Consider the following 23,983-nt stretch of genomic DNA (forward strand, 5'->3'; position numbering starts at 1 on the left):
CAGTTTAAACCAGTGGCCCTTTGTCTCCCTGTACTGTTCCCGTTTGTCTTGAGGTATAAACTGCTCTCATTGGCCACAGAGTCTGTCCTGCTCTCTGTCCCCGCCTCTGAACCCCCCCCCATCCCCCTCCGCCATCTGGCCCTCCCAGCCCGATGAGCTACATCACCCAGTGTCACCGCTGAACAAGATTCATATCTACCTTGTCACCGCAGTCTAAAACGTGATTTGGGCCTGTCTGGTGTAACAGTGATCTGGAATCAGATGTGGCTCTGCCCAGTGTCAGTGTGATCTGGAGCGGGATTCGAATCTGTGCGGTTACTGGCTGGCTGTATTACGGCCTGGTAGGGGGGGCGCCAGTGACTTTGAGCCGAAGATCCGACAAAAGGTTGTGGATTCGGCCCAGTACATCATGGTCCTAATCCTTTCCCCTTTCACCCTAAAGCCATGTCCTCTCGTATTTATCCCTCTTATCTAAGTGGAAAGAGCCTACTGGCATTTACTCTGTCTATACCCCTCATAATTTTGTAAACCTCTATCAAATCCCCCCTCATTCTTCTACTCTCCAAGGAATAAAGTTCTAACCTGCTCAATCTTTTCCTGTAACTCAACTCCTGAAGACCCGGCAACATCCTAGTAAATCTCTTTTGCACTCTTTCAATCTTACCGATATCCTTCCTATAGTTAGGTGACCAGAACTGCACACAGTATTCCAAATTTGGTCTCACAAATGTCTTATACAACCTCCCCATAACATCCCAACTCCTATACTCGATACTTTGATTTATGAATGCCAGGATGCCAAAAGCCTCCTTTACATCTCTGTCTACCTGTGACGCCACTTTCAGGGAACTATGTATCTGAACTCCCAGATCCCTTTGTATGGGCAACTGTAATGAAAACCAATTTCCCCCGGGATCAATAAAGTATGACTATGACTATCCTCCGCACTCCTCAGTGCCCTACCGTTTACTGTGCATGTCCTGCCTTGATTTGTCCTTCCAAAATGCAACACCTCACGGGTTTAGGGGGAACTTCTTCACTCAGAGAGTGGTGGGAGTGTGGAACGAGCTGCCATCTGACGTGGTAAATACGAGCTCACTCATAAGTTTTAAGAATAAATTGGATAGGTACACGGATGGGAGAGGTCTGGAGGGTTATGGACTGGGTGCAGCTCAATGGAACCAGCGGAATAAAGTTTCGGCACAGACTAGAAGGGCAGAATGGCCTGTTTTCTGTGCTGTAGTGTTCTATGGGTAAAACCCTTCCAACCATTGAGTTGAACTGAATTGAGCAGATCTACATGAAATATTGCCGTAGAAAAGCAGCATCCATCATCAAAGATCCTCACCACCCAGGCCGCGCTCTCTGCTCACTGCTGCCATCTGGTGGAAGGTTACAGGAGCCTCAGGACCCGCACCACCAGGTTCAGGAACAGTTATTACCCCTCAACCATCAGGAAGGTGGTACAGGAGCCTCAGGATCCACACCACCAGGTTCAGGAACAGTTATTACCCCTCAAACATCAGGCTGTTGAACAAAAGGGGATAATTATATTCATTCCATATCTGGTGTTCCCAAACTGATGGTCTCACTTTAATGACTCTTTACCTTGTTCTTTATTTATTGCTATTTATCTGTATTTGCTTTTGCACAGTTCATTGTTTACAGTTACTGTTCTGTAGATTGGTTGAGTATGCCCGCAGGGGAACATAATCTCAGGGTTGTATGTGGTGACGTGCACGTACTCTTGATAGTAAATTTTGCGCCGAACCTTGAGCCATTGAGATCGAGAGCAGGTTGTGAATCGGCCCCGTGTCACCGCAGTTGAGAACAGACTGCAGATCTGTCCGGTGTCACAACCCAGAGAAAATCTGCAGACGCTGGAAATCCGGAGCAACACACACACACAAAATGCCGGAGGAACTCAGCTGGCCAGGCAGTACCTATGGAAAAGAGCAAACGGTCGACGTCTCGGGGCCGAGACCCTTCGGCAGGACTGGAGGAAAAAACCTGAGGGGTCGATTTAAAAGGTGGGAGGCGGGGAGGGAGAAACACGAGGTGATGGGTGGAGCCGGGGGGGGGGGGGGGGAGGGATGAAATAAAGAGCTGGGAAGTTGTTTGGTGAAAGAGACAGAAAGCCGTGGAAGAAAGAAAAAGTGGGGAAAAGCGAACCAGAGGGAGGCGATGGGCAGGGAAGGAGACGAGGCGAGGGAGGGAAAGTGGGGTGGGAAATGGTGAAGTAGTAGGGGATTGGTGGGGGGGGGGGGGGTGGACATTGCCAGAAGTTCGAGAAATCGATGTTCATGCCATCAGGCTGGAGGCCACCCAGACGGAATTTGGGGCGTTGTCCCTCCAACCTGAGTGTGGCCTCCTTCACCATTCCCCAACCCCTTTTCCCTCCCTCACCTCATCCCCTTGCCCGTGAATCGCCTCCCTCTGGCATTCCTCCCCCACCCCCACCACCTTTTCTTTCTTCCATGGCCTTCTGTCCTCTCCGATCAGACTCCCCACTTCTCCAGCCCCGTATCTCCTCCACCCATCAACTTCCCAGCTCTTTACTTCACCGTCCTCCCCCTCTCCTGGTCTCATCCATCACCTTGTGTGCCTCCCTCCCCTCTCACCCAGCGTCTAAATGTACGCCTCAGCTTTTTTTTTTCCCCCTCCAGTCCCACCAAAGGGTCTCGGCTCGAAACGTCGACTGTTTACTCTTTTCCATCGTCGCTACCCTGCCTGCTATTGAGTGGATTTGTCTATCGGCGTTTGATCCGTCCGTCATCAACAATCCTCACCGCCCAGGCCGTGCTCCTTCCTCGCTGCTGCCGTTTGGCGGAAGGTACAGGAGCCTCAGGACTTGCAGCACCAGGTTCAGGGGCAGTTACCACCCCTCAACCACCAGGCCCCCGGGCAAAAGGGGATCGCATTTTGTGCGTGTTGCTTCCCTCCGGTGCCGTCGCGATCGAGAGCAGGGTCTCTCCAGGGGCCCATCCTCCAGACTCTTTTCTAACACTGACTCCCCCACCCACCCTCCCCCTCTTTCTCTCCCCCCGCCCCCCCACAGCACCACATGAGGTACCAGCACATGCTGAAGAAGAAGTATGTCTGCCCGCACCCGTCGTGCGGCCGGCTCTTCCGACTCCAGAAGCAGCTGCTCCGACACACCAAGCACCACTCAGGTAACCGAGCGGGGCGGTGTCCGCGCCCTCTCCCTCCCCGGGCTCCGGGTGACGCCGCCGCGGGCCTGTCCTCTCGGCCGGGCGCTGGCCCTGAACCTCAGTGGCTGCCTGCTGCCCGCCCCCCTGCGCCGCCTGCCCGCTTCCCGCTTACCCTGCACCCCAGATGCACTCCAGCGCCAAGAATTCTCCAGGCCCTTTGATCAGTTCATCTGCCCTGACCAATTCGCACACTCGAGCTCATCCCATCTGCCGGCATCTGGCCCGTTTCCCTCCAAACCAGCGGTTCCCGGACCTGGGGTCCACCGACACCCTTTCCGAACTGTATCGGTCCACAGCAGGAGAATGGTTGGGAGCCCCTCCTGTCCGTGTCCCTGCCCAGGGGTCCTCTTAGAAGTTGCTTCTGTTGTACCCTTTTCCAACCTTTGGCAGCTCATTTCAGACAGCGACCGACCGCTTTCTGAGTTTTAAAAAAAAAGAAATAAAGCCCCCCAGTCCCCAAGCCCCTATTAAACCTTTCCCGTCCTTGTGCCCGTCCACGCAGCTTTTCATGATCCATCGGCTCACCATCCTGTGTGTGTGTGTGTGTGTAGAAGCTTTGAAGGTCCCATTCTAAATCCTTCCCTCCTCACCTCAGACCTGCGCCCCCAAGCTTTAGATTTCCTGACCCCCGAAGGTAGAAAGACCCTCATCCACCATATCGAAGCAATGGGACCACTATCAAGTCATTCAGTCTGCTCCACCATTCAATCGTGACTGATCTTTTTTCCCCCCGACCCTACTCGGCTCCCCTGTGGCAGTGAATTCCACAGATGAGGCACCCTCCCTTCGAAGAAATCCCTCCTCGGTTTCAGAGGGGCGCCCTTTCGAGTCTGCGCCCTTGTAAATCCCCTCTGGTATGGGTTGAAAATCTTCTCCACTATCCACAGCGCTAACCATCTTCTCATGTCCGTCTGGGCCTGCCCTCCCCGGATCCTGGGTGACCCGGCCGACCGACCGCGCAGCACCCTGTCCGGGGCCTCGCCAGAGCCCGTGCGGGCAGGAATGAATAGAAGCAGCACAGCTTCATAAAGTCCGCCTGTTCCGCTGTGGGGCCCAAACCTCCTCACCACCAAGTACTTGTTTCGAGAAGGTGGCTTCCATCATTTAAGGACTGTCGGCATCTGGGACGTGCCCTCTTGATAGTGCCGTTGGGGAGGAGGCCCCCTTTTCTGTTTCCTTTATTAATCTTTTTTATGGATTTAAAAGGAACATAAATACAAACAAGAGGAGAATTATCTCAAATATGTATATCAATAACAATACAAACCGAGATTAAGATAGACATTATCAAAACCATACATAGTGTTAAGCTAGTACATAATATATAATTAAAAAAAAGAAATCAGCAATTCTCTTATCAGTTCATGAAGAGGGAAGAAAAAACTTTGAATTTTAAATGAAAAGGAAAAAAAAACCACCACACTATACAAAAAAAAAGAAACGAAAAAAAGGACTGGGCAGTCCATTCTGAGGCTACGACCAAAAAAAAGAGACTTTCTGATCAAATCTAAAACTTCAAAACAAAAATTGGAAAAATAATAAATCAAATTAAATGAAAATATTGAATAAAAGGTCGCCAGATTTGCTCAAAGTTAAAGGATGTATCCAGTGTCCGACTTCTTATTTTCTCTAGACGTAAACAGGACATAATGGAGGAGAGCCAATAAAAGACCGTAGGTGGATTAGAATCCTTCCACTTCAATAAAATGGCTCTCCTCACCCCCTTCTCATTATCGCCATCAGGGGCCTGAAGGCCCACACTCATCGTTTGAGGGTCAGCCTCTTCCCCTCCGCCACCCGATTTCTGAACAGCCCATGAACGCAACCTCACTCTTCCTCTCTTGCACTGCTTACTGAATTTAATGTTCACTATTTGCTAATTTTTTGCCTTGCGCTGTACTGCCGCAGAACGCAAAAAAAAAAATTACGACACATCAATGATCATAAACTTTCTGAATTCTCCTCAATCTTGGAGGTAGCTCATGTCCTTCCTTTACCCTCCTCATTCCCCTCAACAGGCACGCACCCCACCTCCCCCCAGCAAGCCCCTCAAAGGGTTCACACGATTCCCAGCTGGCTGTTATGGGGCCCGTGCCCCCTCTTTCCGGATCAGAGGCTCGATGTGCAGACCTCCCTTGTCCCGCTCGTGCTGCCCTTCACGCGCCAGCCCTCCATTCTCGCCACCTCCTCGAGGCCTCCTGCTTGCCTGACGTCCCGTGCCAGAAGCCTCGCCCATGCCTGTGCTCGCTGTGTCACGGGAGTCAGATCACTTCAGCAGGAGGACGCGACCTTTGGCTGCGATCTCTATGCCAAACGCCATGCCAAGTTTAACCCAAATCTCTCTACCGACCTATTGACCATAAGACCTAGAAGCAGAATTTGGCCGTTTGGCCCATCAAGTATGACTGTGACATAGAAGCAGGATTTTTAAGACCATCAGATAAAGGAGCAGAAGTAGGCCATTTGGCCCATCGATTCAATCATGGGCTGATCCAATTCTTCCAGTCATCCGCACTCCCCTGCTTTCACACCATACCCTTTGATGCCCTGGCTAATCAAGAACCTATCTATCTCTGCCTTAAATGCACCCCATGACTTGCCCTCCACAGCTGCTCGTGGCAACAAATTCCACAGATTTACCACCCTCTAATTTCTCCTCATCTCTGTTCTAAATGGATGTCCTTCAATCCTGAAGTCGTGCCCTCTTGTCCTAGACTCCCCTGCCATGGGAAATAACCTTGCCATATCTAATCCATTCAGGCCTTTTAACATTCGGAATGTTTCTATGAGATCCCCCCTCCCTCATTCTCCTGAACTCCAAGGAATTCAGCCCAAGGGATGCCAGACGTTCCTCATACGGTAACCCTTTTATTCCTGGAATCATTCTCGTGAATCTTCTCTGAACCCATATACAATGTCAGTATATCTTTTCTAAAATAAGGAGTCCAAAACTGCACACAGTACTCCAAGTGTGGTGGCTCGAGTGCCTTGCAGAGCCTCAACATCACATCCCTGCTGTTATATTCTACACCCCTATAAATGAATGCCAACATTGCATTCGCCTTCTTCACCACTGTCTCAACCTCTCGGGTATCCTGCACAAGGACTCCCAAGTCCATTTGCATCTCTGCATTTTGAACTCTCTCCCCATCGAAATAACAGTCTGCCTGTTCGTTTCTTCCACCGAAGGCATGACCATACACTTTCCAACATTGTATTTCATTTGCCACTTCTTTGCCCATTCCCCCTAGTCTCTCTGCAGGCTCATGGTTTCCTCAACACTACCCGCACCTCCACCTATCTTCGTATCATCAGCAAATTTAGCCACAAATCCATTAATCCCACGGTCCAAATCATTGACATATATCCTAAAAAGCAGCGGTCCGGACACTGACCCCTGTGGAATTCGATTGGTAATCAAAAGCCAGCCAGAACAGCATCCCTTTATTCCCTCTGTCTGTTTTCTGCCAACCAGCCGATGTTCCACCCACGCTCATAACTTCCCTGTAATGAATGTAAGCTGATCATGGGCGATGGAGGCTCTGCAGACCTCCGCAGCCTGCTGTGAGCCCATGCTCTGCCGCCTCGATACCAGACGGTTGTGCGGCCAGTTAAAATGTGATCCACCGCTGGGGTCTTTGGTGATGCAGCAAACCTCCTCGAAGTCCCGGTAGAGTCTTGAGTCCCTCAATGCACCAGGCCCAGGACAGATCCTCCAAGATGTTTGTTTGGTATTTATTTGGAGATGGTTGACACCCAGGAACCTGAAGCTGCTCTCCGCTGACCCCTAAATGAGGCCTGGAATATGTGTGACCCCCTTCCCGAAATTGACAACCGTCTCCGTTCTCGCCTCACCTCGGGCGCGGCGGGCTCCTTGGCAATCCCGCTCTGTGTCCGCCTGGGCGCTCCTCTCCCGTCTCGCCAACTTGCACGGCGACTCTCAGTCCAGTACCGCGCGGCCCCCTTCGTCCGCTCTTGCCGCCGCGCGGGGGAAGACCTGCAAGCCTTCTGACCGCCACTGTGTCTCTTCTCTCCCCCCACCCCCCAAAAACAGATCAGCGGGATTACATCTGTGAGTACTGCGCCCGGGCATTCAAGAGTTTACACAACCTGGCTGTGCACAGGATGATTCACACAGGCGAGAAGCCCCTGCAGTGAGTATTAACTGGCGCAGACCCTGTCCGTGTCCGGCCGGCCGGCCGTGGGTGTGTCCCGGGGTGGTGGAGCCGGTTCGCGCCGTCCTCCGTCTCCCCTCTCTTTCCACCCTCAACCATCCAGGTTCACCCATCTCTCTGCCCTCACCCATCCAGGGGCCCATCCGCTGGTCCTTCCCTACCTCCAGCCTCGCCCATCTGGGAGCAGAATAAGAAGCTTGGGGAGAGAGCGGACGGACTCCGAGCTCCTCCGTCGATGAGCCCTGCCCGAAGGGTCTCGACCCGAAAGGTCGACCGTTCGCTCTTTTCCGTCGATGCTGCCCGGCCTGTTGAGTCTGTCCGGCATGTTGTGTGTGTGTGTGTGTGTGGTTGTGTGTCGCTGAAGGAGGTGGAATGTGGTAGGGGAGGAGAGTGGGCAGTGGGGGGAGAAAGGGAAGGAGGGAGGGGGCACCTGGGAGAGGTCATGGCAGGTGAGGAGAGGAGAAAGGTGGTCAGAAGGGAGCTGGCCTTGGGAATGGGAAAAGAGACGGACAGATGCGCACACTCGGACAGACAGGCAGACATGCAGACTCGTGCACAGTCTATCTCTTTTAACCATAGAAACTACAGCACAGAAACAGGCCTTTTGGCCCTTCTTGGCTGTGCTGAACCATTTTCTGCCTAGTCCCACTGACCTGCACACGGACCATATCCCTCCATACACCTCCCATCCATGTATCTGTCCAATTTATTCTTAAATATTAAAAAAGAACCCGCATTTACCACCTCGTCTGGCAGCTCATTCCATACTCCCACCACGCTCTGTGTGAAGAAGCCCCCCCTTAATGTTCCCTTTAAACTTTTCCCCCCTCACCCTTAACCCATGTCCTCTGGTTTTTTTCTCCCTTTGCCTCAGTGGAAAAAGCCTGCTTGCATTCACTCTATCTATACCCATCATAATTTTATATACCTCTATCAAATCTCCCCTCATTCTTCTACGCTGCAGGGAATAAAGTCCTAACCTATTCAACCTTCCTCTGTAATTGAGTTTCTCAAGTCCTGGCAACATCCTTGTAAACCTTTTCTGCACTCTTTCAACCTTATTAATATCCTTCCTGTAATTTGGTGACCAAAACTGAACACAATACTCCAGATTCGGCCTCACCAATGCCTCATCATAACATTCCAGCTCTTATACTCAATACTTTGATTAATAAAGGCCAATGTACCAAAAGCTCTCTTTACGACCCTATCTACCTGTGACGCCACTTTTAGGGAATTTTGTATCTGTATTCCCAGATCCCTCTGTTCTACTGCACTCCTCAGTGCCTTACCATTAACCCTGTGTGTTCTACCTTGGTTTGTCCTTCCAACGTGCAATACCTCACACTTGTCTGTATTAAACTCCATCTGCCATTTTTCAGCCCATTTTTCCAGCTGGTCCAAGTCCCTCTGCAGGCTCTGAAAACCTTCCTCACTGTCTACTACACCTCCAATCTTTGTATCATCAGCAAATTTGCTGATCCAATTTACCAGATTATCATCCAGATCATTGATATAGATGACAAATAACAATGGACCCAGCACTGATCCCTGTGGCATACCACTAGTCACAGGCCTCCACTCAGAGAAGCAATTCTCTACTACCACTCTCTGGCTTCTTCCATTGAGCCAATGTCTAATCCAATTTACCACCTCTTCATGTATACCTAGCGACTGAATTTTCCTAACCAACCTCCCATGCGGGACCTTGTCAAAGGCCTTACTGAAGTCCATGTAGACAATATCCACTGCCTTCCCTTCATCCACTTTCCTGGTAACCTCCTCGAAAAACTCCAACAGATTGGTCAAACATGACCTACCACACACAAAGCCATGTTGACTCTCCCTAATAAGTCCCTGTCTATCCAAATGCTTGTAGATTCTGTCTCTTAGTACTCCCTCCAATAATTTACCTACTACCGACGTTAAACTCACGGGCTTATAATTTCCCGGATTACTTTTCGATCCTTTTTTAAACAACGGACCAACATGAGCCACTCTCCAATCCTCCGGCACCTCACCCGTAGACAGCGATATTTTAAATATTTCTGTCAGGGCCAGTTCAATTTCAACACTAGTCTCTTTCAAGGTCCGAGGGAACACCCTGTCAGGTCCCGGGGATTTATCCACTTTAATTTTCCTCAAGACAGCAAGCACCTCCTCCTTTTCAATCTGTACAGGTTCCATGATCTCACTACTTGATTCCCTCAATTCCATAAACTTCAAGCCAGTTTCACACTGATAGGACAGATAGGTTGGAAGGGGTGGGGGCAGAGGGAAGGAAGTACAGTGGAAGATGATCGCAGTGGAGGCTACCACAGTAAATATATTTACGACAAGGTTGGATAGATTTTTGCACGGTAGGGGTATATATAACCGACCAGACAGCAGTATAATGTGTGTGTGTGTGTGTTGTTTAACTCGAGTAGCAGGATGACCTTTAATATGCGTTTCTACGGTCCACGTTACACCTTGTGCTCCCCCCCCCCCCCCCGGCTTCTGAACTGACTGAGCAGCACCCTCACCTCTGATGCACACCGGATGCCGGGCTGCTCAGCAAGTCAACTCGTATACTCCTCTCCGGCCCACAACGGAGAGGAGTAAATGAGTCAGCGTTTTGGGCCGAGAACCCCTCCGCCAGGGCTGGAAAGGACGGGGGGAGGGGGGTGAGGAAGAAGCCAGAATAAGGAGGTGGGGGGTGGAAGGTGATGGCAGTGGGAGGCTGCCTCAGTAAATATATTTCAGACAAGGTTGGATAGATTTTTGTACGGTCGGGGAATGAAGGGTTACGGGGGAAAGGCAGGTAGGTGGAGATGAGTCCATGGCCAGAGCAGACGTGATCTTATTGAATGGCGGGGCAGGCTCGATGGGCCGAATGGCCGACTCCTGCTCCTATTTCTCACGCTGTCCTTCACTGCCAGAGGGATTGAATTCAACAGCAGGGAGGTGATGCTGCAGCTGTACAGGGATTTGGTGAGGCCGCACCTGGAGTACTGTGTGCAGTTCTGGTCTGCTGACTTGAGGAAGGATAGACTGGTTTTGGAGTCGGTGCAGAGGAGGTTCACCAGGTGGATTCCAGTGGTGAAGGGGTTAACCTATGAGGAGAGATTGAGTCGCCTGGGACCGTACTCACTGGAATTCAGAAGAATGAGAGGGGATCTTATAGAAACATTTTTTTAAATTTCAAAATATACTTTATTCAAAAATAAATATATACAATAAACCATTCAATAACTTTCCCTCCTTTACATACGTTTCCATTATAGTCAGTACATATCCGTATTTATAGCCACCCACGTGACACTCCAGTAGTTCAGCTTAGCATCTCATTGTTGAGAGGTATACTCCCCACCCACCGACCCCTCCCACTCCCACGGGTGGAGAAACCTATACTGTGGTCCTTCCCCACCGGGCCCTTGCGGTGGCTGCACCAAGTTTCAGTGTGTCCCTCAGCACGTACTCCTGCAGCCGAGAGTGTGCCAGTCGGCAGCATTCTCCCACGGACATCTCCATGTGCTGGTAGATCATCAAGTTTCGGGCTGACCAAAGGGCGTCTTTCACCGAGTTGATGATCTGCCAGCAGCACCGGATGTTGGTCTCCGTGTGCGTCCCCGGGAACAGCCCGTAGATCAGAGAGTCCTCTGTCACGCAGCTGCTGGGGATGAAACGTGACACTAGCCCGTCCATCCTCCTCCACACCCTCTTTGCGAACTGGCAGTGTGCAAAGAGGTGGGTCACAGACTCCTCCTCACTGCAGTCCTCCCGTGGGCAGTGGGGTGCGGAGACGACGTTCCGGGCGTACAGGAGGGCTCTGACTGGGAGGGCCCCTCTCACCGCCAGCCAGGCGAGGTCTTGGTGCCTGTTGGTGAGATCTGGCGATGAGGCATTTTGCCAGATGAACTGGACAGTCTGCTCAGGGAACCACCCCACTGTGTCCATCACGTCCTTCTCCTGCAGTGCCTGCAGGACACTTCGTGCCGACCACTGCCTGATGACCCTGTGGTCAAAGGCGTTCTCCTGGAAGAACTTTGCTACGTAGGACAGGTATGCCGGCAACGACCAGCTGACTGGGGCGTTGCGCGGGAGTGGGGCCAGACCCATCCTTCGCAGCCAGGGCGACAAGTAGAACCTGGGCACATAGTGGTACTTGGTGCCCACATACCTGGGCTCTACACACAACCTGATGCAGCCACATACGAAGCTGGCCATCAGGGTGAGGGCGACATTGGGGACATTCTTGCCCCCGTTGTCCAGGGACTTGTGCATGACGGTCCGTCTCACCCGCTCCATCTTGGATCCCCAGACAAATCTGAAGACAGCCCGGGTGATTTCCGAGCTGTAGGAGCGGGGGACGGGCCAGACCTGCGCCAAGTACAGCAGCCAGGGTCAACCGCACGAAGAGCGAAGCCATGCTCTTCGGCAACTGGCCCGACCGATCCAGCGTCCCCTTCACCATCAGGTCTGACCACGTGAAGGTGTTGGGGATCTGGTTCGGAGCGGCTGAGGCGTGCAACAAGAACTGGCAGGAGTGGACTGCCAAGGTGAAACAGAAACTGGGACTGTGGGGAGGGCACTCCCTGTCGATAACGGGCAAGAACCTTATCGAAACATATAAAATTATGAAAGGGGTAGATAAGATAGAGGCAGGAAAGTTGTTTCCACTGGTAGCTGAGACTAGAACTAGGAGACACGGCCTCAAGATTGGGGCGAACAGATTCAGGATGGAGATGAGGAGGAACTGCTTTTCCCAGAGGGTGGTGAATCTGTGGAATTCTCTGCCCAATGAAGCAGTGGAGGCTGCCTCAGTAAATATATTTCAGACAAGGTTGGATAGATTTTTGCACAGCAGGGAAATTAAGCATTATGGGGAAAAGGCAGGTAGGTGGAGATGAGTCCGTGGCCAGATCAGATCCAGATGGCCGACTCCTGCTCCCATTTCTCATGATGGGTGAGGTTGGTGGTGTGGGGTGAGTGTGTGAGGTTAAACCCTGGGGAGTGAGATTGCCGGAAGGGGTAAAGGGCTGAAGAAAGACAGGGAGGTGATGGGCCGAGTGAGTCCGGGGACGGAGGGACGGGAGAACGGACAACGAGGTGGCAGGGCCAGGGCTGGGTGCGCGGCGAAGATACCGCGGGGTGTCGGTGAAATCGGTGCCCGGGCTGGAGGCTTCCCAAACACCACGGGGTGTTGCCCCTCCAACCCGAGCGCGGCCTCGTCCCGGTGGCAGTGAGCTTGTCGTTTCGCGACGGCCGATAGACGGGGAATCTCGCCCGCAAGCCAACGGAGTCGGAGACACCGATCTTGTCTTTTTCTCTCTCTCCCCCGCCCCCAGGTGCGAGATCTGCGGCTTCACCTGCCGACAGAAGGCCTCGCTGAACTGGCACATGAAGAAGCACGACGCCGACGCCAACTACCAGTTCTCCTGCAACGTCTGCGGCAAGAAGTTCGAGAAGAAGGACAGCGTGGTGGCCCACAAGAGCAAGTCCCACCCGGAGCTGGTCATCGCCGAGGCACTGGCCGAGAACTCGGAGATCGTGCAGTCCTAGAGTCCACCCCCAACCTCCCTCTACCCACCCCCAAAACAACAGGGCTGCGGGTAGTCACCCTGGCAAGTGCCCGTCCGCCCTTCTCCCCCCCTCCTCTCCCCTCCCTCCCTGGTCAGTGGAGAGGAGGGGGGGAGCAGGGAGGAGGAACATCAGAGGGAGAGAGCGCGGAAACAGCTTTGGCCCACAGGGTGGAGTGCGTGTGCGGGGGCATGTGTTCGTGTGTTGTAGGTGAGGGGGTGGGTTATTTATGTGAGCGCACCCGTCCTCCGGCGCGGGGGGTTGGTAGGTGGGGGGGGGGAGGGGTTTAGTGCGCCCTCTCGTCTCCTCAGAAGGTGCTCGGCATGTGTGTGGGATGCTCCCTCGTCTCAGCTCGCCAGAGGGAGGGCGCCACCCCCCCCCTCATGCACGCACTCCCACCGCCATCCCCACCCCGGCCTCCCTCGAGACCGGGGCGCACGAGGGCAAACGAGAGTGCCGCGGGGTGTGGGCGAGGCGCTGGCTTTTTCACCCCCTGTGGGTTGTACTGAACTGTAAATACCTGTAGCCCAACCCCCCCTCGGACGGGCAGTGATGGGTGTGGCTGTTGTAAGTAGTGTTGAGCTGGTGGTGACAGGGTCTTGTTACAATTCTAAGTTACTGGATTACATAGAAGAAACCATAGACTCCACCGTGAGCACTGTTTAGTTGAATAAATCTGTATAAATAACTATTAAAACTGAAAACAGAGAGCAATAAACACAGTATTTTCTTCCAACGCGTTGTCTTTCTGCAGACCGGGAGGGGCCCCGGGGGCTGGGTGATCTCGCAGTGAGCCGCGGCCCCGCTCTCTCTCTCTCTCTCTATCTCCGTCTGCCCGTGCGTGTGGCTGGTTTTCCGGGGGCTCGGGGTCAGCTTGCTCCCCTCCGAGGGCGGGTGAGCGGTGCTCGTTCTCTTTCTTTCTTTATCAATCTTTTTATTAATTTAAAAAATGTACATATATACAAACGAGGAGAATTATCTCAAATATCTATATCGATAATACATATAAAAGGTAAAATAAACATTGTCAAGATCATACATGGTATTAATCTAATAGTATATAATAAAATAAGATAATCGATTCTCCTCTTATCATTTCATAAAAAGAAAAAAGAAACTTTTATAATTTTATATGCATTTGAAAAAAACCACTATTCTGTATAAACAAAAACAAAAAATAAAAAAAAAAGAAAAAGAGGGAAAAAAAGAGACTGGGCAGCCCATACTGAGAGTAAAAGCAAGAAAAAAGAGAAACTTAATGATCAAATCCAAAGTTTCAAGAAAGTAACTGGAAGGGCAATAAATCAAGCCATATGAAAATATTGAACAAAAGGTCGCCAGGTTTCTTCAAATTTAAAGGATGTACCGAATGTCCGACTTCTTATTTTCTCTAAACTTAGACAGGACGTAATGGAGGTAAACCAATAAAAAATAGTAGGTGGATTAGAGTCCTTCCATTTAAGCAAAATGGCTCTCCTAGCCAATAAAGTTGTAAAAGCTATCATCCGTTCAGCGAAAATAGGAATATATCCTGCTTCCGGTGGAATTATCCCAAAAATTGCTGTAATTAAATTTGGTTGTAAGTCGAAATTCAAGTCTTTTGATAAAGTTTTAAAGACATCTTTCCAAAAATTATCTAGATACAAGACCAAAACATATGAGTTAAAGTAGCCACCTCAATATGACACCTGTCGCAAATAGGATTAATATTGGGAAAAATACGGGCTAATTTATCCTTTGACATACAGTGGCATGCAAAAGTTTGGGCTCCACTGTTCAAAATTTCGATATTTCCTGTTACTGTGAATAGCTAAGCAAGTAAGATTAGCTGATTTCCAAAAGGCATAACGACTTCGTCAGTCCACAAGACTTGTTTCCAAACTGCATCAGGCTTGTTTAGATGTTCCTTTGAACCTTTTGAATGGAACATTTTGACCGCAATGAGCAAAGGTATGTTTGGAGAAAAAAGGGTGCAGAATTTCATGAAAAGAACCCCTCTCCAACTGTTAAGCACGGGGGTGGATCGATCATGCTTTGGGCTTGTGTTGCAGCCAGTGGCACGGGGAATATTTCACTGGTAGAGGGAAGAATGAATTCAATTAAATACCAGCAAATTCTGGAAGCAAACATCATAGCGTCTGTAAAAAAGCCGAAGATGAAAAGAGGATGGCTTCTACAACAGGATAATGATCCTAAACACACCTCAGAATCCACAATGGACTACCTCAAGAGGCGCAAGCTGAAGGTTTTGCCATGGCCCTCACAGTCCCTTGAGCTAAACATCACCGAAAATCTGTGGATAGACCTCAAAAGAGCAGTGCATGCAAGACGGCCTGTGAATCTCACAGAACTTGAAGACTTTTGCAAGGAAGAATGGGCGAAAATCCCCCAGACAAGAATTGGAATACTCTTAGCTGGCTACAGAAAGTGTTTACAAGCTATGATACTTACCAAAGGGGGTGTTACTACGTACTGACCATGCAGGGTGCCCAAACTTTTGCTTCAAGCCCTTTTCCTTTTTTGTTATTTTGAAACTGTAAAAGATGGAAATAAAAAAAGTTTTATTGCTTAAAATATTAAAGGAATGTGTCATCTTCAACTTTATGCCTTTTGGAAATCAGTTCATCTTTTACTCGCTTAGCTATTCACAGTAACAGAAATTTTGACCAGGGGTGCCCAAACTTTTGCGTGCCACTGTATGTGCCCGATGTACTACCATGAACTGTATCAAGGAGTGACAGGCACAAATAGATGAAGTATTTACCAAATGAAAAATTTTATCCCATTGATTATCTGAAAGTGACTCGAAATTCCAATTCCCACGCACATTTAATTTTATTGTTAGATACCTTTCACAAATTCAATAACCATTTATAAATTATAGCTATCAGTCCTTTTTGAAATGGTTTAACCTGAAAAAGAGTATCTATCATATTGAGTGAATAAGCAGGGGGAAATTTTGGAAGTAAACTATGTAAAAAATTCCTAATTCATAAATATCTAAAAGGAGTTGCATTGGGCAAGTCATATTTGTCCACTAACTGAGTGAAAGACATTAAACAATCCCCTATAAACAAGTCTAACAAAGTCATTATTCCTTTGGTTTTCCAAATTAAAAAGGTCTGATTGATGGTTTAAGAAAATAATTAAGATGGATTTTACTAGAAAGAAAGTTATCAAAAAATCTACGAAACTGAAACAAAATTCTTAATGTATGTTTAATAATGGAATTGAGGTCTCGACTACCAATCTTAGCAAAAAAAGGTAAAGAAGCTCCCAGTAAAGGGCCCAAAGAATACCCCTTCACCGAGTTTTTCTCCAAATCCACCTATAAAGGACAATCGTATGTCTGAATAATGAATCCAAAATGAAATATATCGAATATTAATTGCTCAGTAATACATTCTAAAATTTGGCATGCTTTTTAAAATTTCTGCAAGAGGTTTACTCAATCTAGGATTTTTATTATTCCAAATATAAGATAAAATTTTACAGTCTGTTCTATCAAAAAAAAACAGTTCAGGAACAAAGGAAGGGAGTGCTTGAAATACATATAAGAACCACGGTAACAATATCATCTTAATAGCATTAATTCGACCAATTAATGATAATGTCACAGGAGACCACTTTGAAAGTATTTGTTATGTGTATTCAATTAATGGAAGTAAGTTATATTTATACAGGTCCTTAAAATTTTTGGTAATTTTAATACCAAGATAAGTAAAGTTATTTTTAGCAATGCTAAAAGGAATTTGATCACATTGATCCAAGTAGTTATTAATAGGAAATTTGTATCCAGAAATTTAATTTGTATCCAGAAAAACTACGAAATTCAGAAAATATAGATAACATAGAAGGAATAGATTTCTTAGGATCTGAAATATAAACTAGCAAGTCATCTGCATACAACGGAACCTTCTGCACTTTATCTCCTCTCTTAATACCTTGAACATTATTAGAGTCGCACAGACCAATAGAAAAAGGTTCTAAAGCCAGGTTGAATAATAGCGGACTAAGAGGACAACCATGCCGGGTACCTCTGTACAGCCCAAAATAAGGAGATTTTTGATTGTTATTTATAACTGCTGCCATAGGAGCTTGATAGCTCAGCTTAATCCAGGAAATAAAACCTGGACCAAAATTAAATATTTCTAAAACCTCGAATAAATAAGACCACTCTACCCTATCAAGGGCTTTCTCTGCATCAAGGGAAACAACACATTCGGAGTCTTTAGATGGAGAAGAATAAATAATGTTCAATAATCTCCAAATATTAAAATATGAATATCTATTCTTAATAAATCCAGTTTGATCCTTAGAAATAACCTTAGGTAAAATATTCTCGAGCCTGTTGGCCAAAATCTTATAAAGAATTTTAGAATCCACATTTAATAAGGAAATTGGTCTGAAAGAGGCACATTCGGATAAATCTTATTCTTTTTTGGGAATTAATGAAATTGATGCCTCATAGAAAGTTTTGGGAAGTGTTCCAGGGGATATAGAATCAATGAAAATTTGGCATAAATGAGGTGTAAGTATTCCAGTAGAAGTCTTTAAAAATTCTGCTGTAAATCCATCGGGTCCCGGAGCTTTACCTGATTGGAAAGAGGATATAGCCCTTGCTATTTCCTGTTGTTTAATAGGCGCATCTGATGTATTCATATCTTGAATAGAAATTTTGGGTATATTCAATCTTTGTAAGAAACTATTCATAAAAGTAGTTCCACAATAGTCAGGAAAACCAGATTTATAAAGGGTAGAGTAAAAAAATCCAAGAATACCTTATTAATTTCCTGTTGTTCTGACTGTGTCTGCACACTACCTGTACCCACTGTGAGTGCCTGCTGTTCTGAGTGTGTCTCTTCCCATGGTCTGCCTGTATCCATTTTGAGTGCCTGGTGTCCTGAGTCTAACTGCCCCCTTTGTTTGCCTGTACCCACTGAGATTGTCTGGTGTTCTGAGTCTGTCTGCTCCCTTTGCCTGTACCCACTGTTCCATTTGTTACCTGTACCCACTTAAGATTGCCTGGTGTTCTGAGTGTGTGTTTTCCCTTTGCCTGTACCCACTGAGACTGCCTGGTGTTCAGAGTGTTGTCCCTCTGCCTGTACCCATTGAGATTGCCTGGTGTTCTGAATCTGTCTGCTCCCTTTGCCTGTACCCACTGTTCCATTTGTTACCTGTACCCACTTGAGATTGCCTGGTGTCCTGAATGTGTGTGTTCCCTCTGCCTGTACCCATTGAGATTGCCTGGTGTTCTGAATCTGTCTGCTCCCTTTGCCTGTACCCACTGTTCCATTTGTTAGTTGTACCCACTTGAGATTGCCTGGTGTTCTGAGTGTGTGTGTTCCCTTTGCTGTACCCACTGAGACTGCCTGGTGTTCGGAGTGTTGTCCCTCTGCCTGTACCCACTGAGATTGCCTGGTGTTCTGAGTCTGTCTGCTCCCTTTGCCTGTACCTCACTGTTCCATTTGTTACCTGTACCCACTTGAGATTGCCTGGTGTTCTGAGTGTGTGTGTTCCCTTTGCCTGTACCCACTGACAGTGCCTGGTGTTCTGAGTGTGTCTGTTCCCTTTTCCTACTTATGACGTTGGTACAAATATGTACAACGACCTCTGGCTGTTGTCCTTTCCACTCCAGGATATCTTGGACGCGATCAGAAACATCCCGGACCCTGGCACTTGGGAGGCAAACTACCATCCGGGTTTCTTTCCTGCGTCCACAACATCGCCTGTCTGACCGCCCCCCCCCCCCAACTATAGGGTCCCTTATCACTGCTGCCATCCTCTTCCACTGTTGCTTCCCCCAGGGTCTCCCCCAAAAGTAGTACTTATTGTTCAGGGGAGGACAGCCGGTGGAGATCAGATTTTCTCTTCTCCTGGATGAACTGCCAGCCGCGGCTGAGGAGCCCCATCTGCCCGAAGCGACTGGCTTTAAGGCGCCGGCGTCCCGCCTTTGCCCCTTCTCCCGTCAGTGGGGAAACGGTACCCTTGGGCTTAGGAGCTAAGCCACAGGCGAAGGCCAGGAATCTGGGTTTGGGTGTCAGAGGCTGTTTGAGGCGCACGCCATTGGGAGCATTTAACAGGTAGCGGGAACTTAACCCTCCATTAACACCCTTGGCTATAACAACCCTAAGGAACCTCAGTGGTGCTGTCTCTCTAAATAAAGTAAGAGTTACTACGTCACCCCGGACACTCTATCGTTTCCCACCCCAACCCCATGCGGCACAAGATCCAAGAGCCTCGAAAGAACGCGCCCCCGGGTCCGATCCCGCACCCACCACGTCTCCTGGCACCTTGTTCCTCACTCCGAGTGAAGAAACTTCCTCCCCTAACCTCCACCATGTTCCCCTTAAGCATTTCACCTTTCAACCTCAACCCATGACCTCTCACCCAACAGCTGAACACTATTGATCTCCCAATCCACCTTCCTGATACTGCCTGGTCTGCTGAGTTCCTCTGGCGTTTTGTGTGTGTGTGTGTGTGTGTGTTCGTTCGTTCGTTCCTTCCTTCCTCGGGGTTTTAATGAGACACCCCACCCCGCTCATTCTTCTAAGCTCCAGCGAGTAGGCGGCCGGAGCCACCACAGGCGCTCGTCTCGTTAAAGCTCGAGCAACACGCACAAAAGGCCGGAGGAACTCAGCAGGCCAGGCGGCATCTATGGAAAGGAGTAAACAGTCACCGTTTCGGGCCGAGACCCTCCGGGGAGGGGGTGGGGGTGGGGATTTTGTTCTGAAGGGACATCTTTTGTTTGACTCATTAAAGCCCATCAGCTATTGAAAAGCTATTCAGACCCAGTACTGTGCACACAGTGATATTAATTGAGTAACAACCCCCGAGCTGCGAACAAAGTTGGCGTGAAAATTCAGGCGGAGATCAAAAACATCCGGAGAAATCCAAAAACCAGAATCGGGAAACAGGCAGAGTCGATATTCGGACGGACAGACTACAGATAGGAATGCTGGAAAGAAAGGCTCAGGAAAATTCACTGGCACAATCTGGCAACAAACACGGGACTGAAACACACCGAGCAATATACAGAGAGGCAGATGATAGGTGGAGCAGAAGGAGACAGAAGTGGCAGCAATGCAGGTAATAATGGGAAATAGGTGAGAGACGGAGTACTCAGTAATCCAGGGACTGGAGCAGAGCAGGAGGGGGGACAGGAGCACATGGGGCATAGAAACAAACAAGAGCACATGGCAATACAAAACCACAGACTGACGGCTAGGAGGAAAACACAGAACAAGACAAAGTTCAGCAAGAGATACCAACATAAGGGTGTCAAAGGTTACACGGAGAAGGCAGGAGAAAGGGGTTGGAAATAAATCACCCATAGCGGAATGGCGGAGCAGACCCGATGGGCCGAATTGCCTAATTCTCCTGCTGTCTCTTACGGGAACCTGCTGTGGCCCACGGAGTGCGGTCGGCCTTAAGGCGGGTACAGTAACTAATTTTTTAAAAAAAATCCTAAAATCACTTGGACAATAGGGAGGGGCAGAGAGTGAACCCGCTGAGACGGGCACCTTGGCCGGCACCGACGGGTTGGGCCGAAGGGTCTCTTTCTACGCTGTGGGGCTTACCAGCCTCAGCCCCGGGGAATCTACTCTGCGCCCTCTCCGGATGCAGCACCGCCCCGCGCACTGTTCACCCAAGGGGCTGCTGGCTGGAGGTCCAGCTGGGAGGACCCAGTCACTGCCTGGGATGGTTCAGAGGTCGAAAAAAAGAGGGCATTGGGAATGAGTAGGCCCTGGGCAGAGATGGGAGGGAGAGTGAGAGTTAGAGAGAGGGAGGGTGAATTAGATTGAGAGTAAGACAGAGAGCCAGCGAGAGTTGTGAGAGAGATTGAGGGAGGGTTAGAGAGAGAATGAATTAGTGAGTGGGAGTAAAAGAGAGTTAGTGAGACGGCGAGTGAGAGTTAGAGATACTGAGAGTGAGGGTGAGGGAGTTAGAGAGTGACATAGTGAAAGTCAGAGAGAGTTTAGAGAGGCTGACTTAGGGAAAATGAGTGAGAGTAAGAAAGAGAGTGAGATTGAGAGAGCGAAAGACGAATAAATTGTTCGGAAGGCCCATACTGAACATAGAATAGTACAGCACAGTACAGGCCCTTCGGCCCACAATGTTGTGCTGACCCTCAAACCCTGTCTCCCATATCCCCCCCCCACCTTAGATTCCACCATATACCTGTCTGGTAGTCTCTTAAACTTCACGAGTGTATCTGCCCCCACCACTGACTCAGGCAGTGCATTCCACACACCAACCACTCTCTGAGTAAAAAACCTTCCTCTAATATCCCCCTTGAACTTCCCACCCCTTACCTTAAAGCCATGTCCTCTTGTATTGAGCAGTGGTGCCCTGGGGAAGAGGCGCTGGCTATCCACTCTATCTATTCCTCTTATTATCTTGTACACCTCTATCATGTCTCCTCTCATCCTCCTTCTCTCCAAAGAGTAAAGCCCTAGCTCCCTTAATCTTTGACCATAATCTGAGTCATTTCCTCACAGCGTCCAAAAGCTGAGTTCAATCCCAGTCCTCCGGAGCTGCCTGTGTGTTCTCACTGTGACCTCCCTGAGCTCTCCCCCCTCACCCCGGACTTCAGTGAAGAAAGGGAGATGAGGGGCACGGGGAGGGAGAGAAGGGAGGAGCGCAGATGAGGGGAAGGGAGGAGCGCAGATCAGAGAAGCACAGAAAGAGAGGTCATAGGAAGAGGAGATGTACAGGAAGGAGGGGAGGGAGATAAAGGGAACAGAGGGAGTGAAGGGAGGTGGAGATGAGGGGGAAGGTAGAATAAACGGAAGGGTTAAAGGGATTGACAGGGAGTGGAGACGTGGGAAGGGAGGGAAATGTGGGGTAAAGGGGGAATGAAGCAAAAGGATTAATAAGAGATGGGGGGGGGGGGAGATCAGACAGGAATTCAGAGGGCAAACACGAGGAAATCTGCCGAGCTCTTCTTCCAGTTAGTCCTGACAAAGGGTCTCGGCCCGAAACGTCGGAAGGGAGGGAAATGTGGGATAAAGGGGGAATGGAGCGAAAGGGGGAGTAAAGGGAGATGGGGGGGGGGGAGATCAGACAGGAATTCAGAGGGAGTGGGATCATTTCAGAAGGAGAAGCGAAAGAGATTTAAAAAAAGATTAGTTTTATTTGTCACACGTAGATCGAAGCCCGCGGCGCGTCATTTGCGAGATGCCGGGGGCGTCCAGCAGGAGTCGCCACGCTCCCGGCAACCAGTACAGCACGTCTGCAACGTCCCGACCCCAAATTGCCCGCCTTTTTGGGAGTCTTTTCACACCCAGGGGACACCCATGCGGTCTCGGGGACAAGTGCAGACTCCCCGGGGACAGCGGTGCTAACTGAACCCCGATCGCCGCCGCTGAAATCTACTTCTTTATTTTATTCAGAGACACAGCGCAAGACAGGCCTACCGGCCCCGATTTGACCACAGACTTACCACGGGACGATTTTCAATGTCTAACTCACCAGCTCACCGGTACGCCCTTTGGACTGCGGGAGGAAAACCGGAGACCCGGAAAGGAAACTGCGCGGTTCACGGAGAGGACGGCAACACACACACACAGACAATGCTGGAGGAACTCAGCACGCCAGGCAGCATCTATGGGTACAAAGTACAGTCGACGTTTCGGGCTGAAACCCAGTCCTGACGGAGGGTTTCGGCCCGACTGTGCTTTTTCCCCCCTCATCGATGCTGCCTTGCCTGCTGAGTTCCTCCAGCATTTTGCGTGTGTTGCTCGGATTTCCAGCAAGTTGTTAGCAACTTGACCCTTACAAACGGCGGTGGAATTAAACACCAAAATGCGCCGACTTGTCACAGCTTTGCGCGTAAACGCTGCAGCGCCGGCCCACCGGAGGCGCGGGGAGGGAGATGAGGGGAATGGAGGGAGGGAGGGAGAGGCAGAGAGGAAGAGTGAGAACTAACAGGTGGGAGTGAGCGCGGCGGGGAGAGATACAGAGGATGAGAGGGGGATTCAGGAAGAGGGCAGCTGAGGGGGTGTGACGAAAGTGAGACTCTGGGAGGAGGGTGCGCGACTGACTGTGGCAGGGTGAACAGAAGGGACGGGGGAGAGATCGGTAGATAGAATGGAGAGAAGGGGGAGACTAGAAAGGGAGATAGACAGGAAAAATGGAGGCGTGATTGGATGGGGAGGGGGAAGAGAGGAGGGACTGAGTGGAAGAGGAGATAGAGGGCAGGGAAGATGGAGTATAGGAGGCGTGATTGGATGGGGAAATGGGAGAAAGCATTGCTGCCTGGATTGGGGAGCGTGCCTTACGAGAGCAGGTTGAGTGAACTCGGCCTTTTCTCCTTGGAGCGACGGAGGATGAGAGGTGACCTGACAGAGGGTATAAAATGATGAGAGGCATTGATCGTGTGGATAGTCAGAGGCTTTTTTTCCCCCAGGGCTGAAATGGTTAACACGAGAGGGCACAGTTTTAAGGTGCTTGGAAGGAGGTACAGAGGAGATGTCAGGGGTAAGTTTTTTACGCAGAGAGTGGTGAGTGTGTGGAATGGGCTGCCGGTGACAGTGGTGGAAGCGGATACGATAGGGTCTTAAGAGACTCTGGGATAGATACATGGAGCTTAGAAACATATAGGACTATGCACTGGGGAAATTCTGGGCAGTGTCTGGAGTAGGTTACGTGGTCGGCAGGACATTGTGGGCCAAAGGGCCTGTGATTTTCTATGTTCCATGACTGGGAAGATGGAGTACAGGGAGTGTGACTGCATAGGCAGGGAGAAAGAAGGGGAGCTGTGCAGGGGAAGAGGGAACAGGGCTGGGCGGCTGTGAGAGGGGGAGCCGGGCGAGAGAAGGGCCTTGGGTGATGGTGAGGGAGCAACAGAAGGGAAGTCAATGATCGGGGACTGGGAGTGATCGGGCAGGAGGACTCACGAAGGGTTGGGAAAGGGAGAGGGGCAGGGGAAAAGGGAACATTTTCCACCCTGATGAAGGGCCTCAGACTGAAACGCCGATCTTCACTCCCCTCCCCCCCCCCCCAAGATGCCCCCTGCCCTGGCGAGTTCCT

The 23,983-nt window shown here is 49.8% G+C and overlaps 2 protein-coding genes across 2 annotated transcripts in view; one reads left to right on the forward strand and one right to left on the reverse strand.

Annotated features, from left to right (window-relative positions):
• The window catches only part of LOC140207195 (E3 ubiquitin-protein ligase ZFP91-like), a 67,931-nt gene extending 53,998 nt beyond the window's left edge, over positions 1-13,933 (forward strand). Inside the window, exons 8-10 of the mRNA XM_072275556.1 lie at positions 3,059-3,173; positions 7,267-7,366; positions 12,718-13,933. Of these exons, the coding sequence (XP_072131657.1) occupies positions 3,059-3,173; positions 7,267-7,366; positions 12,718-12,931 (429 nt within the window). The 3' untranslated portion in view covers positions 12,932-13,933. The remainder of the gene's footprint in view (positions 1-3,058; positions 3,174-7,266; positions 7,367-12,717) is intronic.
• Positions 13,934-22,065: 8,132 nt separating this feature from the next.
• LOC140207763 (uncharacterized) overlaps positions 22,066-23,983 on the reverse strand; it is a 20,667-nt gene continuing 18,749 nt past the window's right edge. The window contains exon 2 of the mRNA XM_072276318.1: positions 22,066-23,983. This exon is cut by the window's right edge and continues 1,345 nt beyond it. The gene's annotated coding sequence lies outside the window, so the exon portion shown is untranslated.

The sequence above is a fragment of the Mobula birostris genome, chromosome 13, assembly GCF_030028105.1.
Source record: "Mobula birostris isolate sMobBir1 chromosome 13, sMobBir1.hap1, whole genome shotgun sequence".
NCBI classification, from domain to species: domain Eukaryota; kingdom Metazoa; phylum Chordata; class Chondrichthyes; order Myliobatiformes; family Myliobatidae; genus Mobula; species Mobula birostris.